The 24,681-nt window shown below is 39.6% G+C and overlaps 3 protein-coding genes across 4 annotated transcripts; 1 reads left to right on the top strand and 2 right to left on the bottom strand.

Annotated features, from left to right (window-relative positions):
* Nucleotides 1-3,617: 3,617 nt before the first annotated feature.
* LOC138598645 (palmitoyltransferase ZDHHC20-A-like) lies at nt 3,618-10,995 on the bottom strand. Its single transcript, XM_069670472.1, has 13 exons — nt 10,878-10,995; nt 9,545-9,571; nt 9,341-9,435; nt 8,640-8,760; nt 7,015-7,084; nt 6,574-6,606; nt 6,307-6,427; nt 5,636-5,768; nt 5,417-5,543; nt 5,080-5,166; nt 4,918-4,997; nt 4,761-4,807; nt 3,618-4,671 (listed from the first exon to the last, which is right to left on the bottom strand). Exons 1-12 carry the CDS (start codon nt 10,993-10,995, stop codon nt 4,764-4,766), a joined length of 1,056 nt encoding a protein of 351 aa, XP_069526573.1. The 3' UTR covers nt 3,618-4,671; nt 4,761-4,763.
* Nucleotides 10,996-12,456: 1,461 nt separating this feature from the next.
* LOC138600404 (choline-phosphate cytidylyltransferase B-like) lies at nt 12,457-16,112 on the bottom strand. Its single transcript, XM_069671824.1, has 8 exons — nt 15,945-16,112; nt 14,649-14,748; nt 14,162-14,278; nt 13,840-13,991; nt 13,670-13,748; nt 13,438-13,580; nt 13,159-13,347; nt 12,457-12,702 (listed from the first exon to the last, which is right to left on the bottom strand). The coding sequence occupies exons 1-8, from the start codon at nt 16,029-16,031 to the stop codon at nt 12,457-12,459; spliced, it is 1,113 nt and encodes a 370-aa protein (XP_069527925.1). The 5' UTR covers nt 16,032-16,112.
* A 2,178-nt stretch (nt 16,113-18,290) lies between these two features.
* Nucleotides 18,291-24,472, top strand: lipia (lipase, member Ia). 2 transcript variants are annotated; one of them, XM_069671422.1, is made up of 11 exons: nt 18,291-18,371; nt 18,828-18,911; nt 19,839-20,209; nt 20,291-20,399; nt 21,335-21,436; nt 21,544-21,633; nt 21,718-21,885; nt 22,145-22,234; nt 23,541-23,649; nt 23,767-23,940; nt 24,035-24,472. In XM_069671422.1, exons 2-11 carry the CDS (start codon nt 18,854-18,856, stop codon nt 24,117-24,119), a joined length of 1,356 nt encoding a protein of 451 aa, XP_069527523.1. In that variant the 5' UTR covers nt 18,291-18,371; nt 18,828-18,853; the 3' UTR covers nt 24,120-24,472. The 2 variants fall into 2 exon arrangements, with proteins under 2 accessions (XP_069527523.1, XP_069527531.1); XM_069671430.1 differs by lacking the exon at nt 18,291-18,371 and adding an exon at nt 18,605-18,655.
* The last annotated feature ends 209 nt before the right edge of the window (nt 24,473-24,681 follow it).

The raw sequence follows: 24,681 nt of genomic DNA, 5'->3' as shown, positions 1-24,681 counted from the left end.
CATTTACTTAGGTCTCCTTAGACTCTGCTTTCCCTTTACATCTCCGTGTGAGCCGTAGACTCCAGCAGTAGGCTGAAGAGGTGTACTTCACCCTTTTGGTGACTTTTCAGGAGTGAAAGTGGGATGAGAGGTCCGGAGCTTACAAGTTTATGAGAATTACTCCATAAGTAACCGTCGTGCATTCATTCACAGAGTCGCAGTAATTAGAATAACACAAAGGTCAGGGTTTAAGTAAAAATGTGAGAGCTGTGTAGTAAGTCATGACAGGTGACCTTTGACTGGGTGTGTGGTTTCCGTCTCAGTGAATATAAAGCGTATTAAAGATAAAGATTCAAGGCCAAGCTGTGAGTAACATGTTTATTTTCTAATGTAGTTTCACAGCGTTTATGTAGCTATAAAAAACAGCTAGTTATATTAAAATAGTTACATTATTGTCTTTACACAAGTTTCATTGGCCATGTTGTGTTCCTTAATTCTCTCACTAGGTCTTCAGGATGTGGACACTTAGCTAGGTAGAATTATTTAGATTAACAGTGTGTTTGAGTAAAAGAAAAAACATAGCTAGTTGGAGGCAACTTCTTAAGAGTGGGACACAAGTTCTGCATGTAAGTGCAAATTGGAAGTACTTGTATTTTCCGTCTGTATTTCCATTAACGCGTTGAACGATATACTTCTCCACTATTTGTCAGAGGCAAATTTTGCACTTTATACTCCACTACATTTGACAGCTTCAAAGCTATAAATCTTCTTTAGTTACTCTCAGATTACATCTTTGTCATACATTCCTGTCCAATGAAAGTCCCATATCTCCACATTTGTGATATTAAAAAAAATTGTTGTTGTTTGACAGACTGAAGAATTAAATGATCCTTTATTGGTTGCAAAAATTCTCCTACTTTTTGTCATAAAAAAACTAAAAACAAGGCTCAAAAAAAAAGTGGACTTCTAAGAGATAGACGGTTCTCACAAGACAGGGACACTTCAAACAATGATCTTATACAATATGATGCATTCAAGTAGTTAGAATTAGGACAACCATCTACATCTACAGCAGATTGCGTTCAGATTCCTCAGGAGTTAAGAAGAAAGAGTGAAGAAAGAAAGAAGAAAACAAATGCTGTGGCCTCTGACACAGCACAAGTCATCCCTCAAGTGACACACTTAAACATATACATAAAGGTTTGAGAATTAGAGGATCCTTGATAATCATTCATGAAGATGCTCTAAAGAGTTCACAGGGTTTACTATTAAGGCAGAGTGTACAGACTTTATCTGTTGCGTTCTTATGGACAGGTGAACAACACTCAGGTCGTTCACCTCTCCCCTGTTAGGCGGCCAATCCTTTTCCCTGCCCATCATGATCAGTCAAGCACCTGTCTGAGCGCGTCAGCTTTAATGATCTTGTAAAAATTAAGTGTTCAGTCTTGTGTCACAACTATAGCGGTGAATTCCTTGAAATACAGCGGCTGTAAAAGTTGTAAATCAAGACTTACACAGAACTTAAACCATTCATGTTGAGGCTGAATGCTTCCAATATTTGATTGATTTGAATATGTCATTTATTTTTAAATATTTATTTTCATGGAGCTGAGAGTCGTAATGTCTTTCTTTACAACTGAGAGACTTTTGTTTCACATGTTCGTCATTTAACATCTCTTCTTCAACAGTTTAAGGATGTACTAGCCACCATTAAAGTGTTGTATAGCAAATTTAAAGTGATGTTTTTACATATTTAACAAGAGTCTACACCTCACTATATGAGGTTGTACTTTAGTGCTTAACATGCTGCTGAGCTTTAAGTTAAATGCTAATGTCAGCATGCTAACAAGCAGCAGGTATAATGTTTAACATATACACCGCTGTTAGCATGTTAGCATGCTAAAGTTAAGCAATATCACATGAGAGGGAGTGATGTTGTACTGAATATCATCAGGGCAAATAGTAGTAAACAGTAATAATCAACAACTGATTATTTTTTGTTCCACCAACTGAACTAGTTCCACAGCTTAACTGAAACAGGACTTTTGTTGCCAAGCAACCCAGACATTCTCCTGCACTCTGTGTCTACAGGTGACCACAGATCAGCTGTTTTTTATCATGTACTTTTATCTGTAGGTTTTAATTTATCATCAACCAGTGAAATAAGAGTATGCTGTATGATTCAGAGGTACCAGCTCGATCAATGTAGACACACAAGGTCGGCTGTGATGTTAATTAACAGTATTCAGAACACCTGGCTGAGGCGGAGTGATACACAGAGTGAAAAGTCCCAGTGATGTTGTACTCTATATCGCCACTCATGGAATGCCTCTCGTCCAATCAGATTACTTAGTTGGAACTAACTGTTGTTGACATCTTATGTTTAATATTGACAAAGAGAATATATTGTATGTGAATTGTATTTTGTTATAGGTTATACTATATTAATTTTTTTATCATGTATAATACTATATTTTATTCCATACTATATTATACAGTACTATATTGTACCATATTATCGTAATACTTACTTCTATCTTTTAATCTTCTATCTTTTATATCATAAATTTACCAGACTTGCAGACTCATCCATCACACCTCTTTCATTTTTGCCTTTTAATTATTTGTACTTACTCTTGTATAGTTTCTATTTCTACTTCATTATTTCCGTTTTAGATACCTTTAAATACCCTAATTATTCATTTTTACTTCCAAATGTACTTATTTCGGTCCTCGTGCTGCAGTAACAATCAGTTTCACCTGTGGGGGCCACAAATATCTGTACAACATTTCATGGAAAGCCATGATAATCCAGCCTAGATCATAACTCACAGGACAAACAGACTGACCGACTGCATCAACTGTGAGCCTAAATGTGTATATTGTGATGATTTTTAGGTTCTGAGTAGAGTCATAAAGCTATATTGATATAAATCTCACAGGAAACAAAACAAATAATTTGCAATATTGTAAGAGCCCATGTGTTCGGCAGGATAACAATAGGTCATATCAAACACGTCATTAGACTGGAATCTGGACAAATCTTAAGTTTAAGCTACTTATGACAAAATTCTGTAGCTGTTTGGCTGTAATCCACAAGGTCAGGAAATTTAAATTCCTCTTATTTCACATTCAAAGACTAATGCAGTGCCATGCAAGGCCACTAATCAGGTATCAACATTGGGAGAAATTTGGGGTTTAGTCTCGTGCCCAAGGATACTTTGACACATAGATTGGAGGATCGAGCCGCCAACCTTCCGATTGGAAGACGACCCACTCCACCTCAGAGCCATAGCTGCCCCTCAAAGTTACTTACATCACATTTATAGTTCAGTAACAATGAAAATCACCCTTCTTGGTTCAACCAGTGAAATTATTCATCTAACTCCTGTGACTTCCTGTGAGTATATTCCCGTGTTACTAACTAGTCTGTAATATCGATAGAGTGGTTTAAACTTTTGAACACTCAGGCAACCCCCTGCAGTGTGTTGTTCGTCATTTACACTAAAATACATCACCAGGAACATTCACGATGGCACTAACCTGCTCTTTCATCACTGGATCATGACGTCCACCTTACCTGGCTCAAGAACACAGAGGACCTCCGAGCTCTCTCTTTTAACAGTTTTATTGTGGTTTCATTCTACGCCCGTCCAGTCAGACTTGTAAACAAATCTTATCATGATACTGGAAAAACGACACAGATATTAATCATTGGCATTAACACTCCAGATTAATTTAGAAATAAATACATACTGTGGCAAAGGATTGATCATGAAAGTGAACAAACATGAACATTGATACCTTTAAAAAAACTATTACAATAAAATCAACAGACACAGAGAGACAATGCAATAAATTAAAAAACGCTTGAAAAGACATAAATAGTGCAATAAAAAGTGTCAATCTCATTAATAGTTACGCTTATTGATCAAGATCTACTGGTTTAAGAGTTAAATCATTTAAATTATCATTATAATTAAACTTTAGTTAAACTGCATTTGGTCCTCACGTTAGGCTTGTATCACCTGTATTTTAACCACAGTATAAAATCTGAAATGTAAAAAATAAATATCATACAAGTGTAAACAGAAACACCTTTAAATATTTCTGATAATGTAAACTGTGAACTAAATAAGACCATGTGATAACTGACTGCTGGGCTCATTAACTGCACTGTGCTTTCAAAGTGATCAAACACACTGTGGACGGTGTTGTAATCTTATTTTGTGTTAATTATCTTCTGAGTGTGGCTTTGGTGGCTTCCACAGCCCCACGTTAAACACAGTTATATAGTTATTATTGCTTGATTAATACTGACAAGGTATGATTCTCTAGTTGAAGGTGACACAGACGATAGAGACTTCAGACGTCGGCTCAAAGGGGAGAAAGCAGTCCATGAGTTTTCATGTGCATCAACGACAAAACATTATTTGAATGTCTTTGGCTCAAATCACTTCTGCTTCAGACTGGTGCAGTCTGAGAGGTCGCTGTACAGTCTTTGATGTGTTGTTGTGGTGCTTCTTTAAAGCACGCTTGATGAAGGGCGCTCCTTTCAACGTATACACACAAACATGTGGCCTGAGGCTGCACTGTCAAACTGAGAATGAGGAGGAAGGCTCCCGTGGAGGCGCAGATGCTCCCGGTTTAAGGCTACGCAGACGATGAGCTCCGGACAGATATGTCTGTGACCTGCAACAAAAACAAACGCAATAAAGATGAACACCGGAGGGGGTCACACCTGCAAAACTCTACAGAGTGTAATGATTTGTGTCACACACCTGCTATGGATCACTCTCCACAGTCACAGCGACTGTCTGCCCTCCGTCTGATGGGAAACAGTGAAGAGATTTCAGGAGCAGGTATGAGGTTTTTTTTAGAGCAGAAAGCAATTTAACATTTATTCTGTATATACAGGAAAAAAAATTAAAAACGTACCCATTTTCTCTTTACCATCGTCCACTGTGTGTTGTACATTGTTAGCAAGCACACAAGGTTTGGCCTCCCCATCAACAGGGCTGTAATTTAAGTCATATCAGGTATTATTACCAAAGAAAAAAGAAGACAGACTACAGGTTTCAAAAAGAAAACAATACTTACCTTTTGCCATTTTGCTGGAGGACGTGGTTAGCTTGTTCTTGGTCTATGTGGACCAATCTGGTAACAAAGGAATGTCCATCTCCCTGACTGATGAAATACATTAAAGAGAGCAACAGGAAACTTATTAATATAGAACATTTTCATGGTTGATTGTACTTTTAGGACTATTTTTTTCTTATTATGTTCACTACATTAAAATAGCTTTACACTAATGATAGACATGGCGTTTAGAAGTCTGCTCATACAGAACTAATCAGTACAGTGTAGATGTATTTTCATCTCTGGGATATCTGGGGTGACTGAGAGATGCAGTTACATGAGGTCAAAGTACACTCACCTTGAGAAAACTGGAAAAATCCAGTACTTTGCTTGGTCTCCAAACACTTCAGCTGCATTACGGCGACAGCCCAGAGAAAACCCGTTTTTGTCTGGACCGTTCGTGAAGACAGGAGCCCTGAAAGCCTCTGAAAGTAGATACAAACATTAAGGTAATTAGCGAGGCCTTTAAAAGATATAATCAGAAGTTTAATACCATTACATATTTATATATAGCTACCTATTGTGGTCCTGTTCTTTCCCACAAGCCACAGGTGGTAGCTGAGAAGCGACAGGATGCTGATAAAGAACATAGTCGCCACAAAAAATAGAAACAAGATGTGGAATTTGGCGTGCGTGTCAGGCAGCTGTTTCTGCAGACGGGAAAAAAAGAAAGTGTTAGCTTTGTCCATCTGCTCATATTTATTCATCTTTATATTCAGTCATTTGGAAGAATAAAACAATTTATTGGTATTTTGTTCCCTCAGTGCAACATTTCACCTTCAGCAAGCATTTTTTGCTATAACACTGTACAGTGTACTCCTTCACTGTTGGACTATGTGACAGGAGCCATTGTCTCATGCAAATCACTCTGCTGAAGAGGATCCCTGATAAGAGGTCACATGACACACTTGTGCACCACAGTGACACGACTGTAAACCAATCAGTCGATATCTTACGATGCAATCACCAGTGACTGATCACATTCCTCGCCGCAGCCCGTCTGCACTTTATCTTTTAAATGATTAATGATGATTTGATTCAAAAGATGTACGTTTATTTATTTCTGTCCAGATTGGCAAAATGTTTAAACAAGACTGCTGAGTGAAATGGGCCAGGCATTCATTTTAAGGTGAGAGCCAATTTAGGATAAACAAGAGAGAAACATAAAGAGGAAGTTTCTGTACTTACGGTCCAGAATTTGATGAAATACTGGATGACTGTAGCACAAATAACTGCACAGTAGAGTGAGGCGTAGGCCAGGAACAAGACAAAGTACTTGTAGTTTGAGAATCCGACACAGTTATTCACCCTGGAAGAAACACATGACAGAAACATAAAACAGGAAGTGTAAGATAATACTTATCTCTCTACATTTCCCTTTAAAGCAAACTTACATCATAATGGAATAAAAAACAATAAAAAAGATAATTAAAAACAGAAGTGAGAAAGGCCTACCAGGGGCAGTGATGGTCCATTTTCAGCACGCACCTTGAAGAATGAGAATATGAAAGATAAATATACAACCTTTTAGGGACATCTTAGATACGTGACTGATCCAGTTACCAAGTGCACAATGCATGAGCAGATCAAATTGTAAGCCCAAGAATGCTCCATATATTTTTTTTAAAGGGCAAATGTATCAGTGTTTATGTTGGATATCAAAAACAGGGAAAGATCCAATGTCAAACCCCGACAAAAACTCTTTTTGATATGTTTTCTAAACCACCAATTGCACCAAAAAAAACCCCCACTGTTGCACCATTTACTTATTTCTCAATAGCCACACATTTGACTTGCCTCCCAGGTTTTTTCTTGTTGTTATGTGACCCTAAGCTGCAAAGCTGCAAAGTAAAAATGAAACCAATGGTACCATAATCACACATTGTGAATACTTACATCTCACAGGTTGAGCAGTGGTGGCAGCGGTCAGGTTTGATGACCTGGCAGTGGTCGCAGTATCGGATGGCTGTTTAGAGAAAATTAAAGCAGAATTAGTTATACTGTAAAACAACTGCTTCTTTACTACCAAACCACAGCAGCCTCCCAGTTTATGTGAATTAGCTAATATTTTAAAGGAGCAATTCGCCCCTGGAAAAAGCCACTGTCAGTCAAAGCTGGTGTTCTCTGTAATCGATAGAAGCAACAATATTTGAAATTGGCGCCATAGCTGTGGAGAAATTTGTGCTCATGGTTTCGCCCATTCCACATTCCTACAACACCCAGCATGCATTGCGCCACTCCTTCTGAAAGACACGGGAGACGCTGGAGTGAAATACAACCGTTTCGCTGAAGACAATGAGTCAGAGCGGGACAGAATCTGAAATACAACGAGAATATACCAGTGGATCGTCTAAAAAATCTCCGGTTCTGACAATTTTGAATGAGACATGACATCGGAGGCGGCCGTCCTAGATTGAGGAAGTGTATTTTGGTAAGATCCCTGGTTTTCCAGGGCCCATTGGAGAAGTGGATAGCGTCCTCCAAAGGCACAGAGCGAAAATGCATTTTTTTCCTACCATAATGGCGTGACAGGACTGAGGGTTGAAAATCGGCGAACTGGCCCTTTAACAAATAGGGATTTGGATAAATAAGGAATGTGTATTCGGCATTTCTAACATGTTTCAACCTTTTTCTACATATATAGAAATGTCTGTCTCTATTAGGTGGTTAAACCAAACCTAAAAATGTACTGTATGTCTCTCACTAAATCTGTAAGGTTGAATATAAACAGGAAAGTATTATTGTATGTCCCTGTGAAAGCAAGCAGGTGAGATCATGAATGTTAATGAGGAGCAGAGCCAGGTGTGGCCTGTAGAGAAAACGAGCTGCACCTGAGTCCAATTAACTCTCATGATACAAGCAATTCTGTAAACACAAGGCAGGTGAGGCTGACTTGCATTAGCAGGGAAATAACAGCTTATACTCAGTTTAATCCCATTTTCCTCCCTCAGGCCTAGGCAGTAAACCCCTACAGACTTAATTGACATTAAGCGTGTGGTGCATTAGTGTGTGATACACAAAGGCTGCACGCATCTGCAATTAAAAAAAAAAGAGAGAGAAAATCTACGAGCGGCTTTCTTCCCTCCTGTGTCCATGCTTGGCTGTTGTACATTTTGTGAGGGGGAGAAAAAATATGTCTAATGGAAAGGCACGGATAAGTCTGCATCCAAGCACTTTTGCACTTCATGATTTGACAGTTGGTATAGACATGAGCCCTCATGCACTGAGCAGAGACAGCCTGTGAGTGTGAAGGTTAGGATGGGATCAGAGAGTTCTTTCTTTTATTGAAAACAATGTTGCTTTTTCATGCAAAACAGGAAGACAATACAATGTGGCAACACATTTGCGCAATTTAATTTGCTTTGTTTATGCATGTTAGTGACAAACAGTATGAGGAAAGTGTCTCTGTGGCTTTCCTATTTTGTAAGAGGAAACAGTGTACACAGTCAAGCAATTTTCCCTGCTGATGTAAAAATGTCAGCTGACCACCATTAGTTATGCTACCATGTTGTTAAACTCACCTCCTCCTGCCGTGCGTGTGTACACGGGTAAATTCCTCGCCACTTTCTTCAGAATCTCCTGCTGCGTCTCGGCTCGCTCCTCTCGCTCGTACAGCTCCTTCTCTGCTCGGGGCAGACCGAACTGAAAGAAGGAGAGAAGAGTGGACTCAGAGAAGGCCAACCAATAAAACATTGTAAAGTTATATAGAACAATCAAGTCAAATTTATTTGTATAGCACATTTAAGTGCTACATCTAAGTAGTTTCGAAGGCCAAGGAAAGGAGGACGGCTTTGAGCTGAGCTTTGAATGAATTTATTGAGTCTGCACTTCTAATAAGAGGAGGCAATGAGTTCCACAGGTTGGGGCCAACAACTGAAAAGTCGCGGTCACCCCGTAGTTTCTGCTTAGCCCGAGGGACGACCAGCTGGGACTACTCAGAAGATCTTGTGCTGGGGTATAGGGGTTAAAAGGTCTGAGAGTTGATTTGGTTGTCGAATTTAAAGCATGAATCAAAAAACACCCGGAGGTTTTTCGCAAATCGTTTTATACACGCTGACATTGGACGAAGTAAGTGACAGATTTGACCTTATGAGGGGACCCAGTGGGAGCATGTAGAGAGAGAACAGATGTTTTTTATATTCTATTTAGGTGAATTAAGGAGTATTCTATGAATGTGTATTTAGAGAGCCTACTCTTTATCAGACACACAGTCTTGACTTACTGCTTTTGAGGGGCCGGTTGGTCTGGACCAGATAGTTTTCCAGTAGGACCATATGAACATGCCGAAGAAAATGTGAAAGACCACCAAGTAGCTGACTGTAGAGAGAAGGACAAAGTTTGTATTGCAGTAAGATAATCTTTACTATGAATAAAAACATTGGATGAAAGAAACGTGAGTTTATAAGTAATGTGAAGGTACACTTACTTCGTTCTGCATTATTTGGGATTGTATCTACAAAAGGCAAAGGAAAATAATATTAGTAACGAGTTATCACAGAAGTCCTTAGAATGCATGACTACACATCCCCCACCACCCACAAAACCCCCCTTTCTCGCACCATGTGGCAGCAGCCTGGCACGGCCAGCAGTGACCCACCCATAACAGAGAGCTTTGTTTTAGCAGCAGGGATGTCCCTGTCCTGACCACAGCCGCTGAGTTACACACATAACTACAGTACAACTACATGCTGATAAAAGTATCATCAGTCCCAGGCTGAAACTAACTTATATATAGAAATACTGTGTAGGGACAGAGTGTGTCATGGCACATACAACTGCTCAATTATGCATGTTAATAATACATCAATACTCATGTAAGCTGAATTATTTTCAGACCTGCGTCTTTACGCTTAAATAAACGTTTTTTTGTGTGTGTTGTAGTCTAATTTAATTACATATTAATGATACGTCAAGCATGTGATATTAGTATTCCCATTGTTAAGTTGAAGGTAGTTTGTTCAGTAACTTGCTTCTAAAACAAAGGTCAATCACTTCTGAAAACTTCAAAAGTTTAAGCTCTCAGTTCATCCTCCCATAGACAATAAATTGCATTAAATACACTGAATGGTTACATTATAGCCATCCCTGATTATAGTTAGGGTTTAACAGCTGCCTCCCAGGATTTGTCCATTAATAAATTAATATATTGACAAATAATTTACAATCAATTTGTGTTAAATAAATAAAAAATGACATTATCAAAAAAAAGAAACAAAACAACATGAACTAATACTTAATGCTCAAAAAAGTAAAACAACAACAACAACAAAAAATTGTTAGTAATGATTAAAAGGAGTATTAAAGAGCTTGTCCATTCATTTACAACACTGCTCATTCGGAAAGAAAACTACATGTAAGAAAGTTTAAATAATTAATGTACCTTCATTACAGTTAACTGGATATGTAATATAGTTACCTGATGCATAACAACCATCATAATGAAGTTATTAATTATTTAAAATGACTGAACCAGCTACAAAGAGACTGTCTCTCTTTTCACAATCTTACTAAAAAAAAAGTTGTCCGATAATACAAACATGAAACAGATGGCTGTCTAGAAGGATTGCGTAGGTGTCAGTGGTTAAGTAAACGGAAATAAAACAATTTGATGTAATATCGCATGTTTACAGTATGCAGCCTGGGGATGAATAGAAATCTCACTTCAACTAGCCTATCAAAGTTGGCAACCCTGAAACTGTCAACACAAGCAAATATCCGCCCCACGATAGCTAAAAACTTGTAAAAGTGATTGTACTTACAGACACAGAGCTCCACAACATAAGCGTAATAAGACCAACCAACAACCAGGTTTATAAACAACACAGGTATCCAGTTCAGAGCCCGTTTACAGCACCTCAGTACATGAGAGGGCGCCATCTTTAATCCTTGTGTGACATTAGCTGTTGGTGACGTCATATGCCTGGTTTTAAACGGTCGAGCCGAACAGCCGAAGACGCTGCGGACCGACAACTAACGGAAACTGAGACACTTTTGAGCATGCGCAGCTGCTTATAGTTCTCAAGCGTCCTGCAGGTAACATGACTATAATTTGAATGTTTGGTTGATATATCTTACTCCTCAGTCTGCTTTTGCTTAAATACAGAGTCAACAGTTAAAAAAACACAAAGACAGATTCCTGTTTTTTTAAATATCTTAGCTTCACTATATCTTTGTTTGGCTGTCTTAATTCTTTCATAAATGCTAAGCTGTAAACGAAGTATACACAGAAGAGTTAAAAGGAGAAATTTAGAAAGACATTTATAGGCAAGTAAAAAAAAATGTAGTCATTTAATATAGTGAGTTAAAGCACCAAATGTCAAACAGTTCAGGTTAAAGCTGCACAAATTGATTATTTTTGACCACTTGGGGGCAGATGAACTCCACAACAAGCTGAAAGTAAACATCAAACCTATTTAGATTAGGCCATATCCAACTAACAGCTTACCTATTTATTAGCATCATTGTACAGAACGGTGTTAATGGCCACTTGGTGTATTTTCATCCATTATTTACATTCTTTTTTAGCTCTGGTTCCACCATCACTGCTGGGTTAAACTGCAAGATTTTCTTTTATCTACAGTTTGTAACTCTGTGTGTCTCCTATGTCCTGCTATGCATGTGGCATAGGCCTACAGTTGGTTGATCAGAGCAGGACATTCCTCGTGTCATATTTTAAAAATTAAGATTATTGTTTTAAGTAAACCTGCAGCAATTTCTTGGTTTGTTGTGTGCAGTGGAAACAAGTTGTAACAACGCAATATTATTCATTTAAAGCCCATTTAGCAACTTGTGATCTTGCTCAGGAATTTGTGGGCTGAATAGCTAAACAATAAGCTGGAACTTGTTACACTAAAAGCGACCCCTTTTACGTTTCATTTTTATTAGCGCCTAAGCAAGCTTTAATGATGGTTTAAGTTCGTTTTAGATGATTACTTTGTACCCCTGTATGGATGAATATAACTCATCAATATTCAATCACAGATTCCTATAGCTCACTTTGAGGGTGATTACCTGTTTTGCATTTAGTTGCTTGACATAATGAAGAGTAACACATGACAGAAGACAAATCTCATCCAAGCAGAACTTTAATGTTCATTTTCTCTGTACTGTACTGATAAATATATTATTGATAATCCATTTCAGACATCTTCAGTGAAGAAACATTATGTACATTATGATATATTGCACTTGAACTTCTCTAAACCAATAACAAAGTTCTCCCTTTTTTATTTGATAATATTAATGAATGGCCTACAGCCTCCTTTCCTATTTATTTATTTATTTATATAAGGATTGTAGCCTGTAATAATAAAAAAAGTAAAGATGATAAAAACATGATCAGTTGTATGTGGAGGCAGCTTTGCGAGAAGAGCGTGCCCCCTTTTTAGGTGAGGAGGGGGAGGATGGAGAGGAAGGAGGGGTGAGAGAGGAGGGGGACGAGGAAGCAGAGGCAGAGGGAGAGGCAGGGGCGGAGTCAGGAGAATGTGATCGTCTTCTGGTGGGACTGCTGCTCGGGGAGCCGCGGGGTGAGGAGTAAGGTGACAGGGCCTGCAGCATACGACCACTCCGCTCCTGGATCGCGTGCTAAACAGGAAAAGAGACACAAGAGTTTGACTGTGTTGAAATGTAATGCTTGCGTTTGGGATTAAGTGTGTCTGTTTGGTGTACAAGTCACCCATCACGTGATTGTTTTGTTCAGTTATTCCTGATATTACCCAGAGTTCCTTTGTTGGCTAGCATGACTTTGGTGAAGTTTACATAATCCTCATGTCCGTTTTGAGTAATACATTAAAAAAACAGTTTGTTTTTCTTGTTGCTATGTGAAGGACTATTATTTGGCCAGAGGCAGTGACTATAACATGAGCCTCCACCTATATTAAAATATAAGCAAATCAATGTCTTTCTTTTACTACTTATTCATCAAAATAATATAAATATACCACTAAATAAGGCACCCCTTATATTAAATGGCTCTATAGCTCTTATGGTGTAAAGGGGAATTAGTGTGTTTTGTGGATGAATTTAAATATAAATACATACCCAGGCTCCATCAGGTCCAAAGAGCTCCAGAAAGTTTCCAATGAATTCCCGGGACTTTTCTTCCCACTTATGGATCAGGTCTTGGCTCTTCTCTTCCACTCTGTAGACAAAGTGTTTGGACTTTTCCTCCACCGTGCGGACCGTCTCTTTCATCTTGTCCACCTGGTTCTGGATCCGGTACTTCTTTTCCTGTCGGTAAAAGATGAAGCGATTTTATGTGTGTTGTTTGGTTCAAACACATCTGTATTCTGTTAATGAATTCGAGGTAATTTTACTAACATTAATGAATCCAACATTCAATTCCTGGGCAGTGTAGCCTCTTTGCAGGTTGCGTCGGACATAGATGTCGTAGTCTCGGACAATACGGGTGATCAGATCAGAGGTGGAGATGCCCTCTGTCCTCTGGGTGGCCACAAACATCCCTGACATTAAAACGTAAATAAATAATTTAGCAAAATGACAGAACTAAAGTCATTATATTAGGTATGAACATGAATATTCAGATCTTCACCTGCTTCCTTGATGTGTTTGTAAACATCCTGTGATCCAGCGGAGGTGTAAGGGATGTCATCGTGGGCCACAAAGTCAATCTGCAAGTATGACATTACAGCATTTAGACTGATATCAGATACCAGATATCAGCTAAGAGGAAGTGTGTCCAGCGAAAGCGTGGCCTTTGACCTTATGTTTCTTAAGGAACTCTGTGCTGAGGGTCCAGGGAGCGTCCCGCACCACCTCATCGACATAGCGGCAGTGTGTCAGGGCGTCGTAGCGTTCGTCCTCCGTCATGACAGTGTAGCCTTTGAACTTGTGTGTGAGTTCATCACTGCAGACTGACAACACAGAGACATGAGACATGGGCATGTTTTAGACCTAGCTTATCCTGTAAGGGCAGTTTTGTTTTTAAGTTGAAAGTCATGAAATAGATTAAAATAGGCCTATTTCATTCAAACAATCTAACTTTTCCAGTGTGAACAGAGAGCGAGTGAGATTTCTACTCCACCTCCTACTATCAGGTGTGTGTTGGGAAACACATTCTTGGCCTGCATCAGAGCTCGTGCATGGCCTGAATGGAAGAGATCAAAGATGCCATCTGCGTAGACTCGCACCGGGCGATGAGCTATGAGATAAGAAATAAAAGCATGTGTTTTTAAATACCAACATGACATTACAAAACCTCACCTCCCTTTGTTCTATTATTTGAGATTTACTGATAAGGTATCTAGAAGCTGAGGAAAATATCGGCTCAGCTTTTATTCTGAAGCTGAGGTGAAATAGCGTGACACATTCCTGGAAGAAAAGATCATAATAATAACAACCCTGTAATCAGCGAAATAAGTAGCGGTAAAACAATATTGTACAGACAGCTGAAATCAGCTGATACCAACATGCTCCAGTCAGCCCTTAATTTATGCTGGATGTGATTTACAAGAGCTGTAGATACAATCAGTTGCAGGATAACTAACAATGGCAACAAAAGCTATTCAGACCTGGGGTTCCCCTGCGTGCTTGGGCGATGGTCAACTTTTCATGGGGGACGTCTGACTCACAGCCTGTAGACTTGGCGAAAGCAGCTGGCTCCCGCAGAGCCTGAAAACAGAGAAGAGGAGGAAAAACTCATGTTAGGTTTGATCAAATGTATTTTTCATCATTTGGTGCTTATGGCTAAGCTAACTAAACAAGATGCATTAACATACAGGCATACAAACTTAAATTTGCATTCACACCTTTGGCCAAGTTAATTTTACCTAAGCTGCATATATGTGAATTGTTTGAGGTTAAAGGTGTCACCTTGGGTCATGTTAGCATAAAACAAAACAGTGTAGGAAGACAACACAGAAAAATAGTGTTATTGCAGAGGTACAAATTTGAGCACTGCATTAATAACGCTGCTGTTAAAGGTCTAATTCAAAACGTGTTTCAGGTTGGTACTCCTCCCTAGATTTAACGTGGTTAGGAAGATGTTATCAAAGCCTGATAAGCTTTGATAATTTCTTTAACACATAAATAATATCAGCACTCTGAAGAAACGAGTGTCTCAGTATGTAATGGACTTTGTGATGTGTGTAGATACATATACGCAGCTTTATCTGCTGTGATGTAAGATACACTTTGAACTTTGGTTATGCACAAAAGTCTGATGAGTCTTATCCTGAGCTAAGCTACAAGGTTGTCCAGATGAGCTTACCTGCTTACATTTTATTTTGAAATGATCAGCGCTATTAAAATGCTAATAAGTGATAGTCTGTTTCTGTGCTGCCTTTATATTTTCAGTCCTTTTAGCTAACCATGATTTCTCACTTTACACACCCACATAAGAAGTGAATATTCATGCAGGCTATATGTTAGATATTACTGTCCACTTTATGCATTTAAATTGATATGGAAGTATTTCATACATTCACAACTATTAAAAAAAATGGTTACAATAAAGATACTCTATGACACAGAAGTATAACAACAATCTATTATCTTTTATCGTACCAAACAAGCGCATAATATCACTGAGAATAATCATGTATTACTGTACTATAGACATGTGTCGTAGCTACATCGTCCCATCCAGCTAACATGTTAGCTTTCCATTTCCAGAAACTAAGTCATAAAACCACGGAGCAAAAAGTTGTAAAAGCACACTGTGAGTCCAACTAATACATTACACCTCTCATTTTACATGTCATCGCTTAATAAATTCCTAAAATAAACATTTAAGGCAGCCAGAATCTCTCCTATAGGACTCTAAGTTATAACATTACTTGCAGTCTAGGAATAAACTTGGTGCTTACTCTGCGCGTGCCTCCTCTCTGCCTCTGAGGGGCCTGCTGCTGTTGCTGCTGAGCGTTGCTTCCTCGACCTCGTCTCCTTCCAGGCATCCTGGACGTTTTCTGCTTTCCTGTCTGCTAACAACAACCGCTGCACCTGAACGGGATCTCTAACTCTGTGTGTGTTTGTAAGTGTACATCCCGTCTGCCTGACCCTGATGACGGCAGAATGTAGTGAGCAAAGTTCACGCTACAGTGGTGAACATATTCACTAATGCAGACTGGGCTTGTCGTCAATAATGAGCTGGTTTGGACTTTCTTTTTCCTCACGTACAGGAAAGCTTGTAGCAACAGGATGTTGTGTACAAGTTGACACTATGAGTTAACATAAAAAGTACACGTAACTGTCCAGATGGAAATGAATGTGAGAAATGTTGCTCAGTGAAACCCACTGTACAGGTGAGTATATGCCCACGCAAACAGAGCAGCACAGTGTGTTCCAACATGTCGCGAAACTATCACACACACAGAGCCATGCTGGATATTATGCAATTCCTATTGGTCCTACACTTCACATATTGAAATCACTGACATGCTGCCTTGCTACTGGTTAAAGTAGATTTGCTTTGAGGCAACATGCTGCTTCAACATAGAGGAGGTTTACATTATGGATATTTTTCACCAAGAATAACACGATTAATACACACAAAAAGCACATTATACCCACTATCTTAAATACATGAAACATGTATTTCTAATATAAATGAAAAATTGTAAGCCACACTCACTGATGAAAATACTTTAAAGCTCCTGTGAGGAGTTTTTCACAGGTTATGAAACAGACTGAAATTAATTCTGATTACTCTTTATGACCTACAAAAGCAAACCAGACCATCAGTGACAAGACTGATTATTTCTATATAGTTATTTTTAATGCCTGAGACTGCTGGTGGGGGGTAGGTGTCAGAAGAAGAGATTAATTGCACGCTGCCTTTATTTACATTTTCGAGGGCAAAAATTTAAAGTGAGTGATACATATGACTGTTAAAGAAAGCAGGATGAGATTTTTTGTTAAAAACCACCACTTAAGCATGTACAGGACAAAACCAGCAAAGAGATAAGAGGTACGGCTTTGTCCACAGGGGGCGCCAAAATCAACACTAACCGAAAGTTGCTCACAGCAGCTTTAAAAGTGACATTTGGTTGACTTTCATTTTCCTAGAAGCACACTGACAGGAATCTCCTGACGTTTTCCTCTAGCAAGACCTGACATTTGTAGTTTTGGACAAAATGTCAACTATTAGATGGACTGTCATGAAATTTGGCACCTACATTCATGTCCCTCTGGATAAAACATATAGTATCAACTAGCGCCGCCATCATGTCATAATTTGAATTTGTCTCATACTTTAAGGTTAATGAGTAAATACCTACATACATATTTCTGTTAGCCTGAACTGTACTTTGTTTAAAGGGCTTAGCAAATGTTAACATGCTGAACAAACACTGTACTGTTTAACATTAGCATTTTAGCACTGTAAGTATGAACATAAAGAGAGGGGTTGGATCCAGTATCCAGTATCATGACCACACAGTCTTTGTGTTAGACCCTCCCCTCGACCTCAAAAACATCTACAATGGCCTTTCATAATAGCTGAAAACAAAGTATACTTGGTCTACACACATAATGGTGATGTGAATGAAGAGCTTTCAAGGCCATCATTTTTAAGAGAACAGCAAGCTTGGTGGTGACTTTCAGTGAAAAACAAAGCTCTATTAGAGACTTTTGCTCACTGGATACGGCCAACAAGACTATATACACTTTATATGTACTATTATAGTTAAGAAGGTTAGTCTGAATTAAAATGTAAATCTGGTTAGGAAAAGTTAAAAGAACCTTTCCCGCATTTCCCTCAAAAAGATATTTACTAAAAGTAAACATCTGTAAACATAAAGAAGTGTTTCTAAGTTTAATTTATGATGTGAAATCTGATTTGAATCTTCTAACAAATGTGGAGTTTTTAACTGACTCCTCGTGAGCCTGACTTCATATTAATAATTTCCTCCTTCGCAAAAGAGTTCTGGGAAATGCAGATAAGTGTCACTTTCACTCTGTTTACTCCCACATGAACAAGAAAGGGCTCCATAAACACAGACCGAGCTGTTTTTGCAGATTCAAATCAAGTTTAATGGGAAGACAAGGAACGGTCGCATAACCGGTTGGAGAAGACGGGAACCAGGATTGACTTCACTGGAATGTTTCACCTGTGAACACAATGACCTGGGGCAAAGGGGTGTGGCTATCCTGCTTGGGCGGGACCGTTGCAGAGCCTTTCCTCCTGTGACTTCCTGAAGTCAGTGACCAAATATGTGGAGTCACAAACACAGGACAGCGTGTAATATACTGGACCTTTGACACGCAGGAGCAGGAAGTAATCTCCCACAGCACAGGTAAGACTCTGAGGACAGTCAGGACATGTTAGACTTGAGTTGTTGTTGTTGTCAGAATTTCAGTCTAAAGAATGACACTCAGTAACATGAAGAGTCTTCTGTAACAGGAGAGTTTAGTCCACCAGATTTCTGCAGATTTCAGTTTCACTTATAATCCCCATGTCATTGGTCGGGATTACTCTCTGTGGGTGGAGCGAGAAACAGATTGCATGTTTCCTAAATGGCACTAAAAATGTAAATTAGTTTTCCCCACTCATTCGAGGCGAGTTTCATCACACTGGAAGGTAAGTGGAAGAGAAACTGACTTCTCTACTTTGGTCCTGTGAGGTTTGCTTCACAGTGCCCTCTTCATGTTGTTTTTTCTGCTGCGTTTGAGTGCATGTAATTTGTGGCAAATGAAGTCAGACTGACGTACTGGTGCGTGTAACGTTCTGACTCTGATATCTGTGTCTGCAGGTTATTTGCTCGTGGTGCTGTGAAGCATGTTCCTGTGGCAATATTTGGCACTCCTCCCGCTGATAACTGTTGACTTGTGCAAAGGTAAACCCACAGCTAACACTTGTAAATATGCGCACACACCAACACACACACAGTCACTACTGTCAGTAAGTGTGTAGCAGCTGGACTCCTGGGAAAATGCTTAGTTAAGCAACATTTGAGGAACTGAAATTTCGTGGGAAAATTTGCACGTCGGAGCAGGCAGCCTTCACTGTGGTTTGCAGAAGCTAATGACACTCATGCACAGGGCGCTCAGCTGATATACATACAGCCTTGCTACTATTACGTAAAGGGAAATTCACACATATTGTGCAACAGTTATTGAGAATCGGTGATTGTAATCTGAAACTGAAAGCTCTACATCAATATACAAGTTATCTTTGTGCTGTCCACTAGAAAGATTTACCACCAATTCAGCTTTTAGCAGAAGCATAAGTTAGTGTTGATCAATGTCTCCCTTATTGTCACTTCATTTGCTAAATGATCACATAGACTGGAAGGTGACACGCAGAAATGTTACAGTTTACTCCTGCTGAGTTATCCGATTATGTCATGAAACTGAGAGAAGCAATACACGCCTGACACTTTCTGTATCACTCACTTAGTCATCATTGTCACACCTGTTCACTACCCCTCCATGCATGATAACACAAGGCGAGTGTGCACTTACTTGACAAAGAGGAGTTTCACTCATATATCTCAGTGTTGCTAAATCGTCTGTTGTTTTTGTAGTGGGCGAAGCTGTGTTTAAACCCAGCATTGTGTTAAATACTTGCCAACTGACTCATATGGGAATGATGTCACCATGATGGCAGAAACCTTGATTGATACGTCATTAAATATTTATGCGTATGAAACCTTTCTTAAGCAATGTTTGTTAAGATAAAAGTTTTCATGTCTTATTAATTTGTCATCCTCCCCTAACAAAACACCTCCGTCTACTCCTTTTTTTCTAACCATCACTCCCAGCTCAAGGATGCGCTGAATTCACAGATCTAAATCTCAGTCATTCGTTCATCGGAACCAGCCTCGATGTCAGGTTGTTGCTGCACACCCGTAAAAATGTCAGCTGTGCTTCCCTCCTGTCCCACACCAACCTCACCGCCCATGCCCAGTTTAACCTCTCCAGACCCACCACCTTCGTCATTCACGGGTATCGACCCACCGGATCCCCTCCGATGTGGAGGAAGAATATTACGGAGCTGCTGCTGGAGAGAGACGACATAAATCTGATAGTGGTGGACTGGAACCACGGAGCTGCTAATGTCAATTATTTCAAGGCGGTGGAGAACACGCACAGGGCGGCCGAAAACCTAACAGCTTTTATTCAACTCATGACGGTATGTATCTGAACCCCACTGTGGACATCTCTCATGTCTCAGACTGTACTGTGTGTAACAAGAGTAATGTTTCCTTTACAGAAACATGGGGCCTCCCTGAGCTCCATCCACATGATCGGCGTCAGTCTGGGGGCTCATATATCAGGATTTGTAGGTGCTAACTTCATTGGGTCGATTGGAAGGATTACAGGTAAGATTCAGATCACTACTGGGCTGGAATACCAGAATATACCAGAATATTGCTGTCTAGATTTATGAGATGTAACATGCCCAAAAAAATCTAATCCTGCAACAAACCCTGGCATGGGAAAGTAAATTTGTGTGCTAGGGGTTTGGAAATGGTCAGAGTGTTTAATAGCACAATAAAGAAATGAAGACATGTCCCATAATATCTGTTTCCCTAAGTCAAAATGACTAAACAGCCTGATGTCTTCGTCCCTTTAAACCTTATAGAAAGTAGCAAATATATATCTGGAAATGGGGCGAACTTCATGTTGTATGTTTAAAGAACATGCATTTAGTCACACAACCTTCGGCAGTGTCACTTATCTTCTGCGTCAGGTAATAAACGTTACAGTTTCAGCCGAGATTCTTATCAAGGGGATTTTATGAACTGTGACACTAAAATGAACTGTGACTCGGAGACTGCGAACATTATAAGTAACCTATAACAGAGAGTGAAAGTCTTTACTGACAAAGTTTTTCACATGCTGCAGAGTTGGTTTGTAGAAGTTTGGTTGTCTGAGGAGAAATCACCATGAAGAAATGTACACAGATCGGTAGATTCAAACTTTAACCTTGGGGAGCTTATAAAGTAGAGGCAGAAAATGCTCTCCACATTGAGATATTTTGCTCAGTATAATCCTTAAATGATGGTATCAAAATATTTCTGTGTGAGAAAAATGATAAAAGATTTTATAGAAGAGAAGAAAGGTTTGTCCGATGTTTTAAAAGCAGTAATCTGAACACAGTACGAAGCAGGAGGAAAATCAAAGGAAGGGTCTTAAACAAAGTAAACCTAAATCTATACAATAACATGTCCACAGAAGCCAGCTCTGTCAGCTAATGTGGGTTTTGGGATTAGACTCGAAGCCTTACTGAGGTGTGCTGATGTGATGTTCACAGCTCTGGATCCTGCCGGGCCTCAGTTCACCGGCACTCCCCCAGAGCAGCGCCTGGACTCCTCAGACGCCCAGTTTGTGGACGTCCTGCACACAGACATAGACGGTCAGTTCATGTAGACAGTAAAAATTCTCTCAAATTTTGAATGCCAAGGCGTACAGATGATTTAAATGTGTAAAATTATTCTTGTTATTGTCCTGTGCTGCCTGCAGCTCTGGGCTTCAGAGAGCCTCTGGGTCACATTGATTTCTACGCTAACGGTGGAACAGACCAACCTAACTGCCCAAAGACCGTCTTCTCTGGTGAGCCTTTAAAATGATGGAAACATTTTATAACAACACAGAACTTCTTTTTATCTTAACATCTTGTTATTCCCCTCTTCACAGGAGGATCCTATTTTAAATGCGACCACCAGAGATCAGTCCTGCTCTACCTGGACTCTGTGAACCGCACGTGTGCCAGCAGGGCCTTCCCCTGCTCCTCATACAAAGACTTCCTGGATGGAAAGTGTCTGAGCTGTGAGCGCTTTGGTGATGCAGGATGCCCCGTCTTTGGTTGGTACTTCAACTATCTCTAAGTAATCACAAACAATAAAGTATGTCTCAGGCTTATGGACAGTAAGTGAAATCCAGCTGGATGGGTTTCAATTAAAAAGAACATGAACACAATGTTGAACAATACTGTTAATAGAGGGATATGTGGTGGCATCAGTGACATAAATTAGTGTATCTTGAAGCACACTAGATGTGAATGATGTAGTGTGTTGTTGCTGTTGTTGTTGTAAACCTCACCATCTGTTTCACTTGTATCCAGGTTACGATGTGACAAAGTGGAAAGACGTCCTGCTGAAGCTGCGCCAAACTAAAACCTACTTCACCACAAACGGAGTCTCTCCATTCTGCAGTACGTAACACCACTAAGTACAACAGACATAATCTTAAAAACCTCTTGATCTCAATATGGCAACAAATCAATGTATTTGAATTTATTCATACAGTTACAGATCATATCACTCTTTGTAGTACGATACTACTGATGTTTATGGAACACATAAAAAGTGTCTCATAGTTTCTACACTTAAGCTTGTGAGTACGCTTACTTTGAAAAGAGTATTAAGGAAGGATGTCTTTATGAAGGGAAGACATAACTGCACCAACCAACTGTTCCTATGTAAGAGCACCTGGCAGACCTGAAAAAGTCAAATACACACGGGTCTGTATGTGACTGACTGAGTAACTGACGTAGAGAGAGAGTGTTGCGACATCGCAATAGCGGATCATGGAGCATATTGGACCTCCTCTGACGCGACTCTCTGTCTGTACGGCTCTGGATACTTTGTTTGGGGAGTAGGCGGGGCTGCTCCTCAGCTGTCCTCACCTACAAACACGTTGTTATCGGCCTCATAAGGACAGTCCTTGTAACATATTGCCAACAAAGGCGCACATTGACCTGATGCGGTCAGCCACATACTCGTCCTGTTGTAAGAATGCTTCACCTTTCTGTATTCTGATCATCACTAGGTTGCAGTTTGCCCTTTTATTCCGGTGCATCATGGCACACAAAAACTGACGTTATTAACTTAAAAAACTAAATGCAGATCTGTCAAAATGTAATGGCCAAATTTGAAAAGCTGTACATTGTTAAACAGCAATAAGAAGAGGGTAGATGACTGTGAAAATGATATATGCGTATAAAAGGTATAGAATAAATCAAAAATTCAAAATTAAGTCCAACAAGGACTGCACCATGGTTAGCGCTATCGCCTCACAGTTAGAAGGTTCCTGGTTCTAATCCCGATTGGTGCAGTGTGTGGAGTTTGCATGTTCTCCCCGTGCATGCGTGGGCTCCCTCCGGGTACTCTGGCTTCCTCCCACAGTCCAAAGACATGCTCGTTAGGTTAATTGGTGACTCTAAATTGGTGTGGGTGTGAGTGTGACAGGTTGTCTGTCTCTATGTGTCAGCTCCCTGTAATTGACTGGTGATCAGTCCAGGGTGGACCCAATGACCCCCTGTGATCCTGAACAGGATGAGAGGCACAGATAATAGCTGGATGGGTGGATGTATCCAACAATATTTAATTTATATGGCTGAATTAAGCCATTTTGGTAAATTCTGCGACTATAAGAGTTATCAGCTCTAAGAGGAGGTGTCATTTGAAGATGGCAGATATATATATATATATATATATTGTTTTTTTGTCTTCTCTCAGTGACAAACTACAGGGTGGACGTGATGATCTGGAACGAGGATGTGCGCTGGGGATACATCACTATTAAACTTCACGGTACCCGTAAAGAAGCAGTGGCAACCATCAACCAGTAAGAGTTTGCTTTATTTATCATTTTATTATTTCACCTGCAAATATCTCACCATGACTTCTCTTTGCTCCTCAGTTCTGCTCTCTCAAAGTAATGTGTGTTTTTTTTTCATATCAGCACCGCAGCAAAGTTCACCAAGTTCAAAGAGACCAGGCTGTTTGCCCATTTTGACAAAGACATCGGGTTGGTGAAAAAGGTGTCTCTCACATTCTCCACTGGGAATGTTTTCAAACCCAAATATAAGCTCCGAATTCTCCGAGTCCGTCTCACACACATGGAACGTGAAGAGAGGTACACAACACACACATCCGCAGCCGTTTCCCATTCCACCGGACTTCTCCCTGCTGATTTAGATTTACATCGATATTGTTTTTGTCCCTCACAGGTCTCTCTGTCGATATGACATCCTTCTCAAGGAGAGCAAAGAGGTCACGTTCAGGCCTGTTCCCTGTGAAGAATCAAACTTCTGAAACTAAATAAGGCGGCATGTTGAAAGAAATCACTCCTACTGAGAGAGACTCAGCTGGCTCTTCAGTCGCTCCAGGATTGTACAAGAAAGCAGACCGCAAAACTAGCATCAAAAACACAAAACTTATGATCTGATGACTGGATGACATGTGATATTGTGTATATGTGTTTTTAAGAGAATATATGTTTATATGAATATTTGTGTTTTTAAGAGAGTATATATGTTTATGTTTTTTAGTAAAAATGTTGCGTGAAAAGGGAATTTATTTGCATCACTTGCAGGGGAAATTAGATGTTTTTTATTCATGTATTTAAAACTCAATTATTCTCAAATGATAAAAAATAATAAGGTTTATCAGTGATGGTCTTTGTGGCTGCTTCAACAAAATCAAGGCTGATTTTAAAGGAAAAGTGGATATTTCTTTCTGCTCTCAGTCTTCAGATTGCTTTTGGCTGAGGTTGTGATTTACAGACACTGAGAGAGACATTTAAACACATCAGTCCAATATATTTCTCACCAAAACAAATACTTTGTAGTCACAAATTTCTCATATAGGCTGAAAA

This window comes from Semicossyphus pulcher, unplaced genomic scaffold (genome assembly GCF_022749685.1).
Source record: "Semicossyphus pulcher isolate SPU_LCO1_2020_fin unplaced genomic scaffold, fSemPul1.0.p SCAF_10, whole genome shotgun sequence".
NCBI classification, from domain to species: domain Eukaryota; kingdom Metazoa; phylum Chordata; class Actinopteri; order Labriformes; family Labridae; genus Semicossyphus; species Semicossyphus pulcher.
This window is presented reverse-complemented; position numbering and strand designations above follow the sequence as displayed.